This window comes from Coenobita brevimanus, chromosome 70 (genome assembly GCF_032717465.1).
Source record: "Coenobita brevimanus isolate Jiangsu-jjx chromosome 70, ASM3271746v2, whole genome shotgun sequence".
NCBI lineage: Eukaryota > Metazoa > Arthropoda > Malacostraca > Decapoda > Coenobitidae > Coenobita > Coenobita brevimanus.
In genome coordinates this window covers 37,098,878-37,115,299 of record NC_137023.1, presented here as the reverse complement: position 1 = coordinate 37,115,299, position 16,422 = coordinate 37,098,878, and the positions used below count along the sequence as shown (strand labels likewise).

General features: G+C 41.7%; 2 protein-coding genes across 2 annotated transcripts in view; one reads left to right on the top strand and one right to left on the bottom strand.

Moving 5' to 3' along the window:
* The first annotated feature begins 1,528 nt into the window (after positions 1 to 1,528).
* On the top strand, positions 1,529 to 5,801 carry LOC145406422 (neuroparsin-A-like). Its single transcript, XM_080277579.1, has 4 exons — positions 1,529 to 1,587; positions 2,305 to 2,419; positions 3,920 to 4,046; positions 5,668 to 5,801. Exons 1-4 carry the CDS (start codon positions 1,529 to 1,531, stop codon positions 5,799 to 5,801), a joined length of 435 nt encoding a protein of 144 aa, XP_080133705.1.
* A 6,077-nt stretch (positions 5,802 to 11,878) lies between these two features.
* LOC145406421 (uncharacterized) overlaps positions 11,879 to 16,422 on the bottom strand; it is a 41,356-nt gene continuing 36,812 nt past the window's right edge. Inside the window, exons 10-12 of the mRNA XM_080277578.1 lie at positions 16,192 to 16,343; positions 12,702 to 12,806; positions 11,879 to 12,013 (exon numbers count right to left, since the gene is read on the bottom strand). Coding sequence (XP_080133704.1) covers positions 11,879 to 12,013; positions 12,702 to 12,806; positions 16,192 to 16,343 — 392 coding nt within the window. The remainder of the gene's footprint in view (positions 12,014 to 12,701; positions 12,807 to 16,191; positions 16,344 to 16,422) is intronic.

Here is a 16,422-nt window from a genome sequence, read left to right as displayed (position 1 = left end):
TGGAAAAAAAAGTCGTGAGGTATTTTTGGTAACTGGCTGGGGGAGGTGTTGACAGGCGAAGCTGATAGAGGAGGAGGCCTGGTGTTCGCAAGGACCCCAGACCGTCTCCCAGCTGCTAGAGTCAACAGTTTGAGTCTTTGATATCCATTAAAAAGTTATTAATTCTCATCCCTAAGTCCCCTCGACACTTAAAAAAAAAAAAAAAAAAAAAAAACGCCACACTGGGCCTAAGTGACATATCCCTAGTACATCACAATCTAGACAAAGGGTGTTAAAGTAGGCTGTACATTGGCAAACGAGACAACTACCCTTCCCCATACAGAAAGTAAATGTCAGTAATCGTAACTTATGCTAACTAACAGAGTGCAAGCAGGAGTAAGTGCTGAATTTTATTTTTGCTCGTAATAACTGTCTTTTTTGTTGCACAAAGGACTGATGTTAAATGTCTCATGCCAAGAAGGAGATTTTATACGCAGATGCATCAGAAAGGGCAATTAATTATCAGACGTTCCAAAAGTAACAAACAGTGGCAGTTTATGCAAAACAGTTCAGCCTTGCTCATGTAAACAGATGTTCGAGAATCACTTAAGTACGAGTATTTTTCCTATTATTTTTATATGCAAACTGGTATGGTACAACAAGCTCATATATTAACTTTCGTTCACTGTCGATAAACTATGCCATTTACGCCCAGATATAAACAAACAATGAGGCCTCGAGTCCTTCCAGCCTTGACCTCCAGACTGAATGCGCTGTCGATGCGTCTCAATTGTTTTATTACATCCTCACTCCGACGGCTTTCATTTAATTCGTACCATTTATATATATATATATATATATATATATATATATATATATATATATATATATATATATATGAATAACCTCTGTACGTGGAGAAAGTTAACTAGAGCTACCTTTATATCTTACCTTTTCAATTTGAAGTCTTTCCAGTACTAAGTAAATTATAAAAAAGGTCCTCAGACTGAATAGATAATGGACCGGGGCGTAATACTATGCCAGTGATCTGCAAAAGTGTTCATATTAAGTTCTGCGACTTACAAACGCATACACGTAACTAAAAAATACACTACAGTACAGTTATTTGCGACAAAATCACTGGACTCCATGCCCTCTTTGCAAGCGCGCGAGCGCGCACACACACACACACACACACCGCGTGCATGTAACAGATGAGGCCGAAAAAAAAAAAAAAAAAACACGTTTGTTTGGCTTAAGGGATGCTCCCTATATTCAGGCTTGAGAGGACGGAAGGAAGGTGAGAGATGGAATGGTAAGAGAGAGAGAGAGAGAGAGACCTGCGAGTTACAATCGTGAGAAAACATGGCGCGTTTGTTTGCCTTAGTGAATGTCCTCTGTATATTACGGTGTAAAAGAAAGACGGCGAGAGGAAGAAGTAGATACGAGAGAGAGAGAGAGAGAGAGAGAGAGAGAGAGAGAGAGAGAGAGAGAGAGAGCAGCGTATGCAACAGAACAACTCAGTACCCGTGACCACAGACAACTCAAGATGGCCTCCACTTGTACCCTCTTACCGTTGCTTCTGTCCACCCTCGCCGCCCTCCCATGGTCAGTTCATGACGAGAATGTTTGCCCAGTTAACCCGAGGATGTGTTTTTCGTTTTATATTTGCCATTTCTTGACGATTTTTTTCAGCTTTGCGCCACAAACTCCTACGCCACCTAGTAAAATTCTCTGACGTTAGCTTGAACAGAATTGAATCATGACAGCGTTAATTACAGAAACGTTATTACTGCATTCTTCCACTTCATTTGCATATTATTTAATTTCCGGAAAATTAATGCCATATCCTGACACTCTCCTCTGTATTAAAACCTAGGAAAGGATGGGGCTTGTTTTCCCCTCTGTGATCTGGTTTAACTTCAGAGGGTCCTCAGACGGCACACCGACACCGGGCCTGAATTTTGACCTTGACTCGTGACTTTGACCTTCAATCGATCTACACTAAAATCCAATCATCTCTTCCCATTCCCCCATGCAATCTATATACCGGAATGAATTTTGGTCCAAATAGGATCTGGCATTCCTGAGATAATCCCGCACTCTGAACGTTGACCTCGACGCATGACCTTTAACCTTCGATCGGGCTACACCTAAATCAAATAACTTCCTTCCAGACCTACAGACAGTGCATGAGCCAATTTTGATCCAAATCGGATTAGACATTGATGAGATACTTCGTTGACATACAAACATACATATACAGAAGCCAAAACAACGTCAAGTTTCGTCTTTGTCGTCAATAATCCGGCCGTCCGTCCCCAGGGCGGTGTCAATCCACTGCAACTGTGAACACGCAAAGTGCACCGCCCTGAGTGAGGAGGCCTGTCCTGCCGGCACCACCCAGGACCTGTGTGGCTGCTGTACCGTCTGTGCTGGGGTCTGTACCTGTGTGCCGGAGTATACCGTGTGTGTACTGTGTGTGTTGGATCTGTATCTGTGTGTTGAAGTATACTGTGTGAATACTGTGTGTGCTGGGTCTGTACATGAGTGTCGGGGTGCACCTGTGTTGTCTGTGCATCCATGCTGGTGTGTACCTAAGTGTTGTGTCTGTGTATCGGTGTGTTGGTGTGTGTTTGTGTATCGGTGTGTTGGTGTGTGTTTGTGTAACAGTGTGTTGGTGTGTGTTTGTTTATCAGTGCGTTGGTGTGCACCTCCGTTTTGTGTGCGTATTGGTGTGAACCTGTGTACTGTGTGTGTATGTGTGTTGGACTGTATTTGTGTATTAGGGTGTACTTGTGTTTGTATCTGTGTGTGGGATGTAGCCGTGTGTTTGGGTGTACTAGTGTGCTGTGTTGGGATGTACAGTGTGTTATGTTTGCATCAGTGTGTTGGAATGTAACGTGTGTCCACCGTGAGTGTTGGAATTTGTACCTGTTTCTTAAGGTGCAATCAGGGATAACGTAGGCCTAGCACTCCACTGTGTTTACTTCACGCTTGGGTCCTTCTCACTGATATCTTCTCAGGCGCGTAATATCAAAGAGGATCATCTATTGACAGAGAAATATGCCATGCCTCTTGCAGCTTAGGAATTTTAAACAGAAATAAACAGCTACAGATGACCTTCCAGGCAAATTAGGTCTCCCTTGCAATTCACCCATAATATAATCAGCAACTTTAGCTCCTTAACAGTTGAAAGTTACACCTCTATTTGTGCAGCATTGTTACACTTTTCCCGAGACACTGAATATGAACTCAAGTGGAGAAACAGCAGTACTTGAGATCAAAGACTAAATGGTCAATTAATAGCATATATATATATATATATATATATATATATATATATATATATATATATACACACACACACACACACATACTCGAAACACACACGCACTCACACAGAATTTATGGTATGCAACACTACTCCCACACTGGAACACAAGCTATTATTGCCACGAGTCTGCTGTTCACTATTAGGGTATTAAATTTGTGAGTTCACTTGTTAATGCTCATAATTCCGACCCTGAACACACACACACACACACACACACAAATAGCTACTTCGTACAGTATGCATATGCTCATAAAACTTCACGTATCAACCACACGTACTGTACACACACACAAGCGAGAGCAAAAGCATACTAACACAAACATGCATACTGTTTAATATACACACGAATACAAACACACACACACACACACACACACACACACACACACACACACACACACATTCATACAGGGTTTGAACTTTGATGGTTGTATTTCTATAAATTCTATACCTGGATGTGGTGACATTTGGGGCATACACTATTTTTTACCTTCACTCAAATGACAGTATTCAGGGTCGGCCTCTCTCTCTCTCTCTCTCTCTCTGTATGTGTATTTGTATGTATGAATGCATGTATTTCACTGCCCCTTCCCACTTCCCCAGGCTGAAGGTGAGGAGTGTGGAGGGCCCTGGGGTATCTACGGTGATTGTGGTGTGGGACTCGAGTGTCAACAGGAACACTGCCCACCAGGAGACGAGACCCTTGAGTGCTACCACTACTATCTTACAGGTCAGTATTAACTTAGCCCAGCGTACCCTAGCCTAACCTAACCTACCACTAGAATCTCACAGGTCAGTACTACCTATCCCTGCGTATCCTATCCTAATCCAACCTACCTTACAGGCTGATACTAACCTAACTAACCCTACCAACTATAAACTAACCTGAACTGAAGAGAGACATCCTCGACTGCTACCACTGATGTTTTTAAGGTCAGTACTATAACCTAGCTAATGGTACCTAACCTGAACTACTTTAATCAACAACATGCCCCGTGAAATGAACCCGACAGGCATCCACCTATCATTTAAACCCTTGGAAGCCTGGCTCCATCTCACAGATGTAAACATCTGTGTATATTTTATTTTTATGAACAGATGTGCTTCGTACGCATCTGCTAGATCGTATAATAATACACCCAACTGTCTTTTTTTTTTTTTTTTGCCACCAGACACCGATTATTTTTCCTTTCTTTTTTAAATATCAGTCAGGTCTCGTTGTGTAGAATGTATGGGTGTTGATAATTCTGCTGAGGGCCTTACAGATTGGATAAGGGGTGAATAATAGGGTGAAAGATGGCGAAAGGGCAGAATCCTCATGAACACCGCTGTCGACAGTTCACTCTCATTCATTCTGGCACTCTGACATTTACTCATACTTTCTCATTCACTCACTCTCGGTCATATTCACTCTCACACTCACTTTCTGAAATTTTCATATTGTTTCACTGACTTTCACACTCACTCACTCACTTTCATTCACTCTCTCATCCTCTCAAAGATACTCATTTGTTGACACCCCTTCATGATCTCATTCACATTCATACACCATCTCCATTACCCTCCTGCTCATTCTCATTTCCACACATTTTCACATTTTCTCTCACTCCTCGTACTATTTACACACTCTCACACCCCTGCTTCTTCATTTACTCATTCCTACACTGCCACAGACTCTAATCTGTTCTATAATACCTACATTATTGCAGACTCTATTCTTATGAAAGTGTGGGTATACTTTTACGAATATGTCGTGTAGCCTACAGTATATACAGTATATTATACTACATTTCTATTTGCTGTAGAGCATTATATCATACAGTACATTCATAAAGATACAATACTTAGTCAGTTGTTCTACCTATGAAAGCTAATGAATATTGCTCCATACGTTAAATAATATTGTCGCAACTGGATACGAAGAGTTGATCTGAGTTCAGATTTTAGTTTCTGCATCTGTTATACTATAAACCCTCTAGGAGTTCGAAGGTCAGCCGATTCTCCCTGGAGCCTGGGATATTAATTTGCCTCACTTGGTACCCTCCCTCACCTCCTCCATCCTTTTCAACAGAATCAACACTGTCCTAATGACTCACTTCTGCACAAACCGTATTTCATGCCCTAGGTTTTAACAGATTTATAGAACGGTAGACTTCATACGAGTATAATAACGAGAATGTAAAACGGAAGGGTTAATACATACGGGTATCATGCACAGGAAAACACCGAGAGGGTAACTTTATGATCATCTTCATTATTAATTTTCATGTTAATTTTGCCTTCTTGTATCACGGAACCATTTGCATTCATAATAATCACGAACCGTTATCCTCCTTCGTCCTGCCCCCCAGAGCCAGGAAAGTGCATACCGCGGCGCCATCGGTCTGTGATCCTGGACGTGCTGGCCGGACCCGATAAGACTGAGAGCATGAAGCAGCGTCATCGCCAGCGTCTCCTGCGGCAGCTGGAGTTGTTGATGAAGTGAACCAAATGCACACCACGTCACGCCAGACCATGCAACACCACACCACAACACGCGCCTTTCCGTTACCCTACACAGCACTACACAACTGCCCAGACCACACCACACAGCACACCATCACACCTCTACCATACATGGCACCACACTACTACACAGCACTACACAATTGCCCACACCACACCACACAGCACACCACCGCACCTCTACCATACACGGCACCACACTACTACACAGCACTACACAATTGCCCACACCACACCACACAGCACACCACCGCACCTCTACCATACACGGCACCACACTACTACACAGCACTACACAATTGCCCACACCACACCACACAGCACACCACCACACCTCCACCCTACACGGCACCACACTACTTCATCCGAGGGTCAAGAAGGGGACGTACAGGCATTACTGTCTCTACTCATTACCGGAACTTCCTCCAGCTTACCTCTTTTTTCCTTATTCATCCACATTGCTCTCGGTCTTCCTCTGCTTCTTCTTACAGCTGTCCTTTTCGCATGCAGGAGTCTGACCTCAAAAACACATAAAAACATAAATAAAACAGCAAACAACAAAGTTGTTGAAAAAATAAGAACTCTAAAAGAAAATATGTAATTGAAAATGATTATAAACATTTTTCGTTACCTGACTATTCAAGGCTGTGAAATGAAATGCCGAGAATATCGTGACAAATCGCCAAAAAAAAGGAAATGAAAATCCCTGGAACCAAGAAACAAAGAAATATGAAAATCCTGGAAATTTTTTAAAACGGAAATGGAAAACATGGATAATAGTGAAATATCTGAAAAAAAAAAAAAAAAAAAAAAGGGAAACCCTTTTAAAAAAAAAAAAAAAAAAAAAAAAAAAAGGAAATAAAAAGATTCGAAAATGAAAAACCCTGGAAATGGAACAAAACAATCCTGGAAATGAAAAGAGACGAAAATTAAAAAGTCTGGAAGCGGAAAGACAATGAACAAAATAACAATAACAACAACATTACGACAAAATCATGAAGAAAAGATGTTGACTTTTTACATGATTAATCCTTCCATTCGATGACGCATTTTCCAATAAATTCAGACTACCTCCAAGCGTCCTGATGCAACCCCTCCTGCTCGAAGTCTCGGCTGGATTGAATAAAATCGTCTGGTGGCAGCAAGAATTATAAGAAAAAAGACGTCCTCGGACTAAAGGAGTTAAGGCATACATGTACAGTTGCGGACAAAAATACTGTTCCACCTTTTAGTTGTTCCTAAAAATGGATGAAATCTACCCATCCGAGGGGAAAAATTGTTTGTTGACATACAACAGTTTAGACCCGACTTGGACTCACGTATGAAAAACTATGAAACCTTTATATCTTCTGAAAAGTCTAATGGGTCTTGAACAGCGGGATTCGAAAGTCATTGCTCATTGTCTCCTTGTGTTTCGGAATGAGGTGGATTAGGATTTATGTCAGCCACTGTTCAATGGACTTAACTGCCATCATGTACTGTACAATATTAAAAACATGAAACTGATTTGCTATGCTGTTCATTTACCCTCTATAGAGTGAAGCATGAAGAGTTTTGTGGTGTGTGTGTGTGTGTGTGTGTGTGTGTGTGTGTGTGTGTGTGTGTGTGTGTGTGTGTGTGTGTGTGTGTGTGTGTGCATAAGTATTTGTACTTATTCATTTATATATAAATCTATTTAAACAACAACTATAGTAACAATAACGATACAACTACTGCTGCTTCTACTACTACTACAACTACTACAACAACAATAATAATAATAATAATAATAATAATAATAATAATAATAGTAATAATAATAATAATAATGTCTGACCTCTCCTGGAGTTCATAAAAACACCATATTATCACCACCTTTATTATTTAACATCACAGTCAACATTTAAGACACGACAAAACCTATCATTTTCCCATTCAATTTTTCCCATACAATTCTCTGATAATAGTTCTCTTGATGATGATGATGACGATGTGGAAAACCCAAGATAATCATACCGAACTTCAGGTTATTATTCGACTAATTTTGAGCTATAATTGCTGATGATCTTGAGGGTGATTTAAGAGGGAGATTATTTTCGTCCATAAAGTTATCAATAAACACTAACTCAAATACGGCTGAGAATTGGATCCATGACGATATTGCAACATTAACTCAGAATTAGGCCAAAAAGAGCCTCTTGTATTTCGGCACAATTTTTTCTTATACTTCCTGAATATCTTAGACTGATGGGTATTCAGGAACTGAGGTGCTACTGGTGCTGAAGACAGTGATGATAGTGATAATTAAGCTTACGTATCACTCTGTTATTACTGATGATGATGATGATCATGATGATGATTTATGAGGTACGAGAAAAATATAGTGGATTCAAGCTGAGTTCTTGCCATACATATACTGCTTTGATGGCGACAATATTAATAATGATGACGATTATTATGATTGTTATTAGTATTATTATTTGGTTAACTATCCATAATAACGATAGTGATGATTATTTTCTGATCAATAATTGGGTTCAGCTGCCGTTGACGATGATGATGATGATGATGATGATGATTGGAAAAAATACTATGACATCTTTGTGAAATCTAAAATAGGCTATCAGTCTGTTATTTTGCTTAGCACCTAAATTAGTGGATTTAAATAGCTGATGTAATACAATGATAGGTCCAAGCAGTCTGAGTCAATGGTAAAACACACACACACACACACACACACACACACACACACACACACACACACACACACACACACACAAGTAACTTCCACCTATTAATATTGCTATCCCTCAACCAGTAGTAAGTATACGTAGACTATTCCTCTCTACACACAGGAATGCGCACACGAAAATAACTTCAAATACACAATTTCTAAGCAGCCTAACAAAATTACAACACACACACACACACACACACACACACACACACACATTTCCATCCATCTTTCTACCCTCTAATACCACATCCCAAGACATTATTCTAATTTAACTGCAGCCTTTCATTCTGTCTCTAGGATCCTTATTATTTCTCATCTGCAGTTCTACATTCTAACCAAATCCCCTTTTCAGCATACACAGTTCACTCTATTTTTGACCTAATGTAATCTTCCATTCCACTTCAAGCAGCCTTCCAGAATGTGATCCTACTCTTCCACCCACTCTAGACTCAGCCAAAGTCCCTCATTTCATCTCGAGTCACCTTCTAGCACATACAGCACAATCACATACACTTTCACCTTGTTAACAGTAGTCTTTCATAACATCAAAATTCGTTTTCACCAATTGTCGTTCACTACATTCTATTTCATGCACCTTCAAAAATATACTCTTTCACATTATTCTGACTCTTCTATGCTTCTTCATTCCATCCTAATTCAATGTTTGATTATGCTATACAGTCTAATCCAGGCTCAACTTCTGTCTTTCATCTCATCCATACCCACCCTCTACCATTTTCTATTTCGTGCGTGCTCCTTCTTTTCCATCCAAATCTGCCAAGCAACCTTTAGCTAAGAAGTATGGAGGTGATCTGAATAATGAAGCCAACGAAATCAGTCTCTCCTCGACATGAATAACATAACACAGAGTAACAGCCTAGAACTAAGCTAACAGACAGACAGAAACACACACTCAACACACAGACTAACACCGTCCTTCAGTATAGCACCGTGCTGGACAAATCAGATGAGGTACAGCCGCGTGCCATTGTTTCTCTTCCCCTTCTGCACCTGTCCTGGCTGAAAAAAAGTCGAAGCCAGACATCATGCTTCGACCTGGTGTTGGTAGTTCGGGTTTTTTTCTGTGCTTCACGAGTAAGGCCGCGTCCAGATCAACGTCTGCCGGCGTGGGCGGGAGTTCAGCATCACTGTACCCCTGGAAGTTCTGGCCAACACCCGCAAATGATGCAAAACTCCCGTGCCAGCAAGGTTTTGGTGTGGACGCGACCTAACAGTGTCATCGCCAACTGTTCCTCAAGCACTAAAAAATCTTCGAAACATCACCTTAGTATTTAACAAAAGGCCTTCGGTATGAGATCCTGGCTACCAATTCCCTCCAGCTGAGGGTAGGAAAACAGAAACCATAGCTCAGGAGTGTACTTGGACAGTATATCTAACTCTTGCCAGACACCTAATCCCGGAGTGCATCCAGGGTGGCGGTGACAAGATCTCATTCTCGTTCTGTTGAGAGTTTTCGCCAAGCCCCTTCGTCAGCGATTTATAAACCCTGTTACACCTGCAGTACACTCGTATGTTACCAATATCCAGTATGCTGATATTGGGAAGATATACATAAGATACTGTACAAAAGTAAGATGTAATACGCAAAACAAATCGCTTCAAATGGAGTTACAAATCCTCCCATGCCAACGAGAAATGAGGCCACAGACTCTCTTAGTTCTCTCTATCCCAACTGCCTTATTATACGCGCTACTACAAGTTAACAAAATCTATCTATCTATCTATCCATCCATTTGTATTAATTTATTGATACCTAAACCCAGAAGTCATCCACAGTTGTTCCAACAAGAACATTTTCCTATTATTACATCGTGACACACTCAGGTACTATCCCATTTTAACATTTACCTATCTAACTACGGTACATTATTTATTGTCAATCGCCTAATCCCAGAGTTAACCCAGGGTGATTATTGTAAAATCGCCTGAAAGCTTCTACCACAATTCATGACTACTCCCTGCCACCACTCGAAGCAACCTTGCCTCAAGTAATCCTTCACTTCAACATTTGCCTACCTAATTATGTTTATCTATTGTCAGATGCCAGTACCTAGACTGACCCAGTATGGCACCAAAAGAACTTCAAGTCTCTCTAAGGGCCTGTCCACACGATCACAGAGCATCTGTGGTGTCCGTGCACGCTTCTCAGCAGTTTTGAAGCATGGTGACGAAAAACTATATAATCACTGGATCAAATCAGGGATGGCGCGTCGCTTCATCACGTCTAGATGTTCAGTTTTCATGCAATCTTCACTGTCCGATTTTCACGCATACTTCACTATTGTATTCCAACATCCCAGCGGCCCGCTGGTCGTGTGGATGGGTCAAACATCTACACCAGTTGGACAGGCATCCTGTAGCCTACCCACTTCCCTCTCCCTCCCCTCTCTTCATCCATTCATAACAGCCATTACAGCACTCCTTCCCATCCTCATAACAGCACCACAGCACTCCTTCCCATCCTCCCCCCCCGCCATCTCAACACACACAAGGCAAGGGAGCAAACAGGTACGGTATTCACCGGTCGGACAAAGAAATAAGGTCAGTTTCGGTTCAGTGAGATGACGATACATGTACACTATGACCAGGATATTAAAGAAGAAAGGGTCATCCGCCACTACCCCTTCCCTGACTACCAGTCCATCCAGTAGGAAAAGCAAGATGGAACAATCTGTCGTGTAGTAAAAGCTAATTTGAAAGTTTTATAGAAAGAGGCATTTCTCGATGGTCTCTAACAATTCAAAAATGAGAAATTCTGACGCCCACCCGTCTAATGTGAGTTCTGGCATAAATTCTGGTATTATACAAAAAAAAAATAATAACTTAAAACCTTTACTTCGTCCACCTTAACTTGGCGGAGATTTTCTCTATTTTGCAGCTTACTTTCCGTAGGTCAGTTGCAGAATAAGACATGTGACGACACTGCATACTTTTCATAAACTTTTTTATGGTCAGCGCTATACACTACGAGTTAATCTCCTTTATTCAACTCAGATTCAAAATGGAGAGATGGCATTTTTAGATCAAGTTATAATGGGCGGAATATAGGTGTAAGTATAAACACTGCTTGGATATGACCAGGAGGCAAAAAGCTCCCTGTCAGAATCAGAATCTTAATGCCTAGTAAATGTAGAGAGGATTTTGTTGCAGTTACAAAAAAATAGGTGTATTTCAATGTCTGGAGGTCCCTACGGATATACGCTGGTCCCTTTATGTCTCTGCGGATCTATCCATACCTCCACAGGTTCCTACAGGTATTTTCTGATCTCTACAGTACTCTACAGAAATCCCTACAGGTCTCTCCAATCCCTTACAGGTGTCTACAGGTCCCGGGTCATGGCCACGAGGAGTAGGTCATGCGGCAGGTCAGCGAAGGGACGGACGCCACGGTGCAGGAAAGAGTTGACCCTCACAGCCCCACGTCTCTCGTAGCCCAAGTAGTTCTCACACAGCACCTGGGGGAGTACACCCGGTTAAGGCTGAATGATATGGCTCGGATTTAGCCGGAATACTTGCGCTGTCCCGAATATGAGAGAGCTAAACCACCAAAACAGGCCAAGCAGTTCTCACACAGCACCTGGGGAAGTACACCCTGTAAAGTCAGCCTGCCTCTCATAGCCCTGGAAAAATACTCCTGACTTGATTATGGCGGTGTCATACGAGCGGATTTTCTGGCTACATTTTTTCAGGAAACTCGATCATGAGGGCGACTTTCTCGAGGCTGCTGGTGACTTTCCCGGGCGACTGTGACTGCCAAGGCCCGTAAGACAGTATTTCATTTAAAGTTGCCAAGAGAATCTCACGAGGGAAAAATGCCATGGAAGATATGACGGAAGAAAGAGCTCTTGTGACACAGCCGTTAACCCTTGAGTCTATTCTCATCGGTAAGGATAAGAGTATTAACAAGCAAACTTATACACACAAAGCCTCATGGAAGTGAACAACACGGCACCTGAACGCAATATAGGGACGGAAAAACCAAACTTTTGGAAATCGCTGAAGTCATACTGACAGTATTTGAGGAACGTGTTTGCTAAGCACACATTTACACATGCGCCAGCGCATGTAAACGCACGCGCACTTATCACACACACACACACACAATGAAAATACCAACATAACCTCTCTCTCTCTCTCTCTCACCTGATTCAGTGGATTGGAGTTAAGGGTGACGACGCCATGGTAGTGACGGGACTGGCTCACCCTTATGACTTCTTTCTCCAAGTGCAGGGCCAGACGAACGTTGTCCTGAGAGAGAGAGAGAGAGAGAGAGAGAGAGAGAGAGGGGAACAAGATTAGCTTCCTTCAGTTTCAGTTTAGGTGTAGCAAAGTTAGATTTGGTTATATTTAAGTTATTTTGGTTAAGTTACGCTATGTTAAGTTAGGTAAGTTATGGACAAGTTTAGCTTACGTTAGATTAGGTGACTGAGACGGTCCTGTTATGATGAGGTAAGTGTGGTCAGCGGTCCGCCTGGGTCGGCTAAGTTAGGTAAGGTTAGCTGTAGACATGCTTAGGCTAGGTTAGGTTAGGTCACAGAGTATTATTGTGACCAGGACTCGCATTCCCGTTGGTTAAGGAAGCTTCCGAACACCTCCCCTTAAGCGATTTATTTTGCTAATTATCTTACTATCATGTTTTGTGTTGCTTAAATCATTCTATTATCGCCATACTCAGCATAAGTAAGGTAAAATTTATATTACCCAGCCGGATCCAAAAATAAGTCGCTGAGAGAGAGTGTTAGGGAGCTTCCTTAAATGACGAGATTATGGGTCCAGATATAGGAGTGGCCAGCTGTCCCCCTACCTTTCCGCTTCCATCCCTCCACCTCGCCTCTCCATCCCACCTCCACCCCAACACATTTCCCCCCAAGTTGTTTCCTTTCTGTCCACATCCCGGTTCCACGAAATCCGCAGTTCTCTCTCTCTCTCTCTCTCATTTTCTTAGGTTTCTCCTTGGCAGCATTTTCCGGCACCATCCACTCACAACATTCACCATTTCCCAGCCTGAAAATAGTCGGATTCTGCCTCTGGATTTGGCAAGGATCTTAACCCCTTCAACCTGAGGACGTATTTTTTGAGCCAGTCTCTCTGCTATCTGATTTTTGTTGCTTAAAAGGACTCCATAGGAGAGAGAGAGAGAGAGAGAGAGAGAGAGAGAGAGAGAGAGAGAATCTAATATCTCCCGTTCGCGAATCTGTCAGGTGAATTAAATCATCTGGAGACGCTGAAATAACAAAGATACGTCATCATATTCAAATGTATAAAATAAATTTCAGGACAAACAAGAGACCCAGTAGTTTAGTGTCATCAGAAAGCACTTTATTTTCCAATTCCCTTTTTTAGTTTTACATTCACTCTAGTTTGGTTGCGAAGTGTAAGGTGGGTGTATGTGTGGGGAAAAATAAAGTATTAACACTCAATCTTAGTCACAACTTAACCCTTTTAATCGATTTCGTCTTCTTCCTATTAATCAAGTCAACGCCAGACGATTTTACTCAGCTCGTAGTTAATGGGTTAGACCTTTTCTGTTCGGTGACGTATATTTTGTTGCTGTTGCTGTTATTTTTGTATTTTGTTGTGATTTTTTTTTTTTTTGGTAGTCTTCTTATCTTCAGAAAATTATACTCGCCTTTGAAGATTTTTTTTTTTTTTTTTTTTTATGTACAGAATTCACGTGAAGTATTATTGACCCTTTCACTATCAGTTTTTTCTATCATTTTTTTTTTTCCAAAGTTGAATAAAATAAACTGATCCCAGGAAGAAAATGAGAAAAATAACGTGACCAGATCGATGGAGACAGTGAAGGCTATATGTGAATCATCCAGTTAAATGCGTCTCCCCTGAGCGAATTACGAATGTCTGGAGGTGGCATGTATAAAGCTGTAAAATAAGTCACTGAATTCAAGACGCCAAGCTCGAGAAAGTTGGTAAATCTGGAACCGATTCGTCTCTCGTCCCAAAGCAAACACCGACAGCTGTGGGGCAGGGTGGCAGGATGAAGGGATGAAGAGGAAAAATACTGAAGAATGCATGAGGGAGGGCGGCTTGAAGAGGGAAGGGAGTTGTGGTGGATCTTGAATTTGCCTCACTGTTATCTTTTTTGTTTTTTCTTGGAGGGGACAGTCTTGAAGGTTTCTGGTCTTTGGTTCATTCTTCCTTGTACAAAAAAAAAAAAGAAAAGAAAAGAGGATAGGGGCTATTTTTACCACGAGGATCAGGGATATTTTCACCACCCTGGGTAAACTCTGGGATTAGGTTATGGCAACTGACAGTATACTTTTTTTTTTTTTCCTGTGATGCGGTACAGGGTAAATTTAGGATGGTTTAGGATTTACGAAGCTCAGGGCAATGTTCTAGGTGCCGTGGGAGGCTTCGTGGCACATCATACTAAGAGATTTATCCTGTGTATTACATTTTAACACTGAAATTTATGTTACCTTTCTCTCTCTCTCTCTCTCTCTGCGCTCCTGGTAGTTAATTAACTGGCCTCTGACGCCGCAGTAATATCACTCTAGTCGCGAGACAAATTAACAATAGACCATTAAAGGCCAAATTTCTCACTATATATAATTAAAAATTATTAGCCATATTTTAGTCTTCTTAGGACGCTTTCTATCCCATCTTGGTTAGCGACCCACTTTACATATTACATCTTGTAGTTTTCCCGTCTGAGTTATCGATATTGTATTTATATCTGTATAGATTGCGTAAACAATATATAATGGTATATTAACGTGCCACATGGACATATAAAGTTATAAAGGTGCTGCTAAGGGATCTCCTTATCTGCCGAAAATACTGGGTTGTATCTCTCCAGGTGTCTTATCCCCGAGTTCATTTCTAGTGGTCTGAGCACAGGTTCCCAAACTTTTCTTGGTCATTCCTCACATGTCAGAAAATATCCGATGATTTCCCCTCTTCAACTCCCAAAAGAGTGGAATTCCCCCCTCCCTCTTACAGTTACTTTCTAAGAGTTATTCGCCTCCAACCAGAGTGGTTTTCGTGTTGCAGTACAGGAAGAAAGCTAGCAGTATTATGGAGATCTGTGCAAAGTTTTGGAAAGATTATAGAGATTCTGTACTTTTCTGTCGCATGATAATTATCTGAAAACCAAAATTCTTACTTTACAGCTATATAGCACAAAGTACAAGCCAAAAAGCATTTGGCTATAAAATATATCAAAACTAAAACAAGCAACAAGTCAAAAATGCTACTTTGGCAAGTTTGGCTTCATCTGTTTATTGCCCCTCTGGAATGTCCAAAATTCCAGGAGGGAGGGGGGATTCCCTCCCTCACCCTTTCGGGAACCTAGGTGTTAGAAGCATCCGTAAGCTGTCTTTGCTGAACAATATATGAAGGCAGACAACACTTGACGCTACGACCCGGGAGGCTACTGTGATCGTGAGTGCCCTATATATCGCCCACCTTAACCTGTCGAAGGTCCCCATTCTTTTGCAGCTATTCTCCGCACGCTGACGTCAGAATAGAGCAATACTACGGATTTATATCTTTCTCAGAGCTCTTTTTCATGATCGGCACCATATTTCATTGTTAATATCTTGCTACAGTTCAGCATTCAAGATGGAGGGACGGCAATTTCAGACAAAGTTAAAGTGAACAGAGTATACCCTACCTGTGGCGAGAGACTGACGCTGGTGGCCAAGAAGAGATTGTGCACCCAGCGAGATGGCGACACAATACTTGGGTCCCGACTGTCTCTTCGGTCCCGGCTGTCTCTCCGCCCTGTACTGCTGTCTCTCCGTCCCACGCTGCTGTCCCTCCTGCCTACGCTGCTATCTCTCCTGCCTACGCTGCTGTCTCTCCGGCTGCAGTTGCTGTCTCTCCTGTGAACCGCACTGTCCAT